The 6000-nt window shown below is 35.1% G+C and overlaps 1 protein-coding gene across 1 annotated transcript in view; it reads left to right on the top strand.

The window, feature by feature from the left end:
* The first annotated feature begins 456 nt into the window (after positions 1–456).
* The window catches only part of LOC137005340 (diacylglycerol kinase delta-like), a 45227-nt gene continuing 39683 nt past the window's right edge, over positions 457–6000 (top strand). Inside the window, exon 1 of the mRNA XM_067366185.1 lies at positions 457–637. Within this exon, the coding sequence (XP_067222286.1) occupies positions 503–637 (135 nt within the window). The 5' untranslated portion in view covers positions 457–502. The remainder of the gene's footprint in view (positions 638–6000) is intronic.

The following is a 6000-nucleotide window of genomic DNA, read 5'->3' as shown; positions in this document are numbered from 1 at the left end:
AGCTTTGTTGTTGTTGAGCTGTTAAAGCTCCGCCCTCTTCTGGAGCAGCGGCTCATTTGCATTTAAAGGGACACACACAAAAACGGCGTGTTTTTGCAGCTATAATAAATTATCTTTTATGTTGAAACTACACAAACACATTCTGGAGACACCAGAGACTTATATTACATCATGTGAAAGGGGCATTAATCATTTTTAGGTGGTGTATGAAGTCAGGTGAACTATGTTCCACTAATGTTTCATAAACACAAAGTTGGTTTCGTCTTCATTTTCAACTAATTCAAATTGTACAAACTAATTTTTGATTGACGGTGAGCGTATGCTATCCTTCTTTCAAATACAGCTTTGATGCATCTTAGTTTTGTAGTTTCTCTTCTGTCCGGTAGGCGGCGCGCGTTCTCTCGCTCTCCCCGGGCTGTCGCGCTCGCTCTGTCCGTGTGGCGGCGCTGTGCGGCCGGTCCCGCTGGAGCACGTCTCTGAGTCCCGGGGGCTGGAGCGCAGGATGGCGGCGGTCGGTGCTGCTGCTGCTGCTGCGGCGGCTGAGGCCGAGTCGTCGGACAGTGAGCCGGAGCAGGAGCACGGGTCCCCGCAGAAACTCATTCGAAAGGTCTCTACGTCCGGTCAGATCCGGAGCAAGGTAATATATCACGTGTATGTGTGTTTAGTGTTGATCTGCAAAGAGAAAAAGCGCTTCAGACCGAGCGGCCCGTCCGAGATCCGCGACATTTCCTGCATGTCCAGACCCTCCGGTACCGACCGACACAGACGCCGGTCGCGGAGACGAGCGCGTGTGAATGTAACGGTACCGCGCGGCACTGTGATGAGCGGACTCTGCACGCGCGTGCATGCGTTCGTTCGTTCGTTCGAATGCATTGCAACATTGTAACCGTTTGTTTGGAATCTGTGAGTTTGAAAATGAAACACTGTAACATTCTCAATTCAATGGAAGCGCAGCGGTTACATTGAAACACAAATGACCTTTCAAAGAAACACTTTCTGCTACAATACAACAGTAAGATTACAGTAAAACTACAGTGAAATATAGAGATAATTAAAGCAAAAAAACATTCTGAATGCTCTTTAGGAAATTAAATTGATTTATTATGATTTAGCAGCAGCAAAATATATACTTATTTTTGTGGAAAAATCATATCTGTCTCAAACCTCAGAAAAAAATCCCTCTGGAAATCACAGTTTATGTTCAAACGTCATAGTTACAACATTTATTATTATTACTGTTAAACTGTGGTACGCTGGAATCAACCAACTTACCGCAGTTTTACGGTAATAATAATAACAAATGTTGGGATAGCACCTTTTTTTTGACTGTTTAATGGAGATTTAGTGTCATTTTTGTACTTCAGTAAAAAATAGCTGCAGAAACTGTGGTGTTTTGTCGCAGATGTGGTGAGAGAGCTTTAAGATCTGAGCTGGTAAAGCAAAGGTCGTGTTATGAGTTATTATCACCATTCACGCTTATAAAAAAAGTTTGCTGTTCAGAATCATAGTAATAGTCTTGACATTTAAAGTTTGTTCCATTACAACAGCTACATGATAGATAAAGTGATGAATAATAAGACCTGTTCACTTCCTGTGAGACTGATTTTGACAGACTTCTCTGATTGATGTAATAATGCATTATTGAAGCAGGATTTATTAATGCATTTGCTCCATTTGAAACACTCAAAATAACAATTTCCAGTTTTTGCTAGCTATAAATATCAGCTGATTTCTCTGTGAGATGCGGCTGAGGTTATGGTTTTGCGATATCATTAGCTGTGAGATGTTCTTCAGTAGAGTGTGTGTGTATCGACTGAGATCACACACGAGATATGAGAGATGATGCTCTGTTGCTTAGGACGGACCGGAGATGATTCGTACTTGCATCATTTATGCTATCTTCCGTTTTATTGTTTAATATCTTTCACCTAGAAAACCAACCGGTGTTATTCACTCATGTTGAAGGGCAATTAACAGTCTGAGTCTGTAGAAAGTGCTTACGAGTTATTAAAAAGATAAAGACGAGCAAAAACGATTTTTCTGAATTCATGTCGCACAGGTGACCTGTGACCTTTATATGCAAGGCCAGTGAAAATGAATGCTGTGCATACTTTAATTAAAGCCATAAATCTGCAAAAATGTACACAGCCTCATTCTGGAGCACAAAAGATGAAATGTTGCACTTCCGTCCAAGCTGCTTTTTACAGTAAAATTGTATGGGAACCAGTTTATTTTTAGATGCACTATTTCTTGCAGCCGATGGGAAGTGTGCTTGTCTAGGGCACTGTGGTTTCGGTGATGCGGAAAATGCAGACAGAATCGTGGAATCCAAATATTAAAATGGAATTTACAGTGTGACACGGAATGTCGTGTAATTTGGCAAAGTTTGAATGAAATAATGAAAAGTAGAGCTGTACACAGAATTGAACTGCGATCTGTGAATATTGAAACTCGTTTAAATATGAAGTCTGTATAAATGAGCGGCGCACTTTGGTCTTCTCATACTGAAGCACGCGAGACGCTCGTGGTGTTTTCAGTCCCTATGTGAACGCATGATCTTCGTCTCCAGAGCTGCTCTGAGAGTCTCTTCAGCAACATTTCACCATTTCATCTGAGAAAACTATCATTAAATACACACAAACTCTGTACGACAACCTGTCATAATAAAAGTTTGGTTCAACTTGAAGAAATTATGACAGAAATATATTACTGTTGTACAGCTGAATGTGCTCTTCAAAGTAATATAATATGAAATTTGTAAAACTTTTTTTAAGGAATAATTATGCAATTTTTAAACCTGTATCGTGCAGCAATTTGTTTGCCAAAAATAAAATAAATTTTAAATTTTAATAATGAATTAAATTGTTAATGTTTTATGCTTTCATTTGATAATAAATTTGTATTAAATCATAAATCCAGAAAAAGAAAAAATCTGAAAAAAAAGGTCTTGATTTTATCTAAATTTAACTAAATCATTAAAATGGAATCCAGAAAAATAAAAACGTAAAACACGGAATTTAGGAAAAATAAAACGAAATTTGAGAAAAAATAAAAAGTATTACATAGGGCCCTAAAAATATAGTTTTTATTAAACTTTTAATAAATTGTTGTTAAATTGTAGAAGTTTCATGATTTCAATTAATTAGACATGCTTTTGGATTACTGAAATTTAATTTACAAACTTTTAAAGCATTATTTTGTAAGATGCACCCAGAAAACTTTTACAATTTCTGCCAAAATTACATTTAAAGAGTCTTATATATATATAAAATTTTATAAAAAAAGACTCTTTATTTATATATATATATATATATATATATATATATATATATATATATATATATATATATATATATATATATATATATATACATACAAAATAAAATTTTGTGTTTACATAATATATGTGTTTGTACTGTGTATATTTATTATGCATATGTATAAATACACACACATACATATATTTATTTAATATATATATATATATATATATATATATATATAGATATATATATATATATATATATATATATATATATATATATATATATATATATATATATATATATATATAAAAATTTTAAATGTAATATAAGTTTGTTAAATATATACATGTATATGTGTTTATTTATATATACATAATAAATATACACAGTACACACATATAATATGTAAACACAAACTTTTATTTTGGATGTGATTAATTGTTTGTCAGCACTAATAAAATATATATATATACAGTCAAACCAAAATGTATTCAGACACCTTGAACATTTCATTCATTAATTCAGTTTATTCACTATAGTTTAAAAAATGGTAGTAAAATATGACAAATATGAGTTAAACTGTGTCAGAAAAACATTAATCTTAATTATGTCAGATAACACTTAAACAAAACATGTTCAGGTCAAAGTGTCTGAATAATTTTTGGTTCCAATTTATCATCAATTTTACTGCATGAAGAATTTTTGGGTATAATATGTCACAGTTTACTTTATTTTGCTATCCTCACTTACATAAATCAACTATAGTATCCTGCACACACTAGTAAAAATATACCAAAAATATAAAAAATGTCTGAATAATTTTTGGTTTGACTATATATATATATATATATATATATATATAACTGTTCTCTACTGTATAATCTGTACTTGCCATGAAACAGCCTTTGAAGCTGATGTGGCAACTCAAACTCCAACACTATTACTACTAAAATTTTAATTTAACTATTAAAACTAAGTCCAGAACAATTAAAACCGAATTCAAATGGAAAAAGCATAATTTGGGGAAAGAATAACCTTTCACAGCCCCATCTATAGACTGCAGTAGTTAAGGTAACAGTAACGCGCGGGTGGCCGGCGGCTCTGCCGCTACATGCCTGGCCTGTAAACAAGGCTGCGTCTCTCTGGAGTGAATTCTGGGAAGCGGAAGCCGTGTCTCGCCCCTGTCATTGAGTCTGTGTGTTTGTGGTGGAGGGGAGAAAGGTCACGGTTCAGATCGGTCACGGTCTCTTTGAGTCTGATCAGACAGAGGTGAGATGAAAGGGCTCTCGCTACAGTAACCGCAGGCATCTGTCCGTTCAAAGGTCACGATTGACCCGCGGCCGCTCCACGGAGGGGGATTTCAGAGCATTCGTCTCGGAGTTAATCCACCTTCTACTGAAAAGCATCTATGTGATGTATTTACAGTATTCTCTGAGCATGTGCATAACACTGGAAAACTCGAGCAGGAACACCTCACAGTTATGCTGATATTCACTGAAAATGAGCTTGACACTGAGGCAGGACCCTTAAAAGACAACTTTGTACCTTATCTACCACTAAAAGTACATTCTGACAGTGTTCCTGCAATAACAACTCATTTTCTGCATAGGGAAACTTATTTTAATGATAACTTATAAATCTTTAAATACAGCTTTACTGTGAGCTTTGAAATTGTTAATCGATGATATTTCCTTCCTTTGAAGCCGTCAGTCCGCATTATTTCAGCTTAGTTTTAAAATAATCGTTTAAAAGTGGAATTTGTGGTGAAAAACTACATTACCCATGATGCTGTACAGAAAATCCACCAATCAGAGAGTCGAAACAAGCTAAATGCAGCAAAAGATCTCAGGCTCCGCCCACTCCCATGAAGCGCTGCGAATGAAAAATGACAACATATTTTTAAATGAGTAGTTTAATATTTCTCCATCATTTTTAATTTCATTATGCTGTTTGCAATGCTTCATGGGATTGTAGTTCTTTCCCACACTAAAGCTGTTAAGTTCACAGTCTTTGTCTTTTTGCACGATTTTCAAACACTTTTTTGCTTCAAATCAAAGTTTGTAATGTTGTGTTTCAACTCGTATCTGATTGACTTGCTTCATGCCTTTAACGCTTCAATGAAATCCCTATGGGAGAAATTAATGGATAAAATACTTCCTGAACCAGTGTTGCACTCTATATTCGTCTATATTTCCATTTATTAATTTAGCAGATGCTTTGGATTACGATCACAGGTCTGACATGTTCATTATATCCACCTAACTAAATACATGATGCTTATTGCTTACTAACCACATATTGACTTGTACTATCTTATAGGTGTATTGATTTATTACTGCCGTATGGACGTTACTGACACTCTGATAACGGAACACCTCCTGATTGTAATATTGAAACATGCATTTTCTGAGAAGCTCCTTTGAAGTTTGAAACAATACGCATTGTGAAAAGTGCAATACAAATACAAATTTGGATAAAAGCATCTGCTAAATGAATTAATGTAAATGTCCAGCATTAGTAATGACTGATATTCCTGCTGCCGTATTAATGTACAGTATTCCTGCAGTGCTGTGCATTTCTATTCTATTAATATTAGTGCTGCAATATTGCTGATATTCCTGCATATTTCTTCTACATTACCGCTGTTTGTCCTGCATGTGCCTTGCAGATTGCAGTTATTGCAGTAAATGAGTTATTGCTCATGGTGACTGATTAATACATGTGAATATGTTCT

This window comes from Chanodichthys erythropterus, chromosome 17 (assembly GCF_024489055.1).
Source record: "Chanodichthys erythropterus isolate Z2021 chromosome 17, ASM2448905v1, whole genome shotgun sequence".
NCBI classification, from domain to species: Eukaryota; Metazoa; Chordata; class Actinopteri; order Cypriniformes; family Xenocyprididae; genus Chanodichthys; species Chanodichthys erythropterus.
The sequence above is the reverse complement of the archived record's forward strand: the minus strand, read 5'-3'. Positions and strand labels throughout refer to the sequence as shown.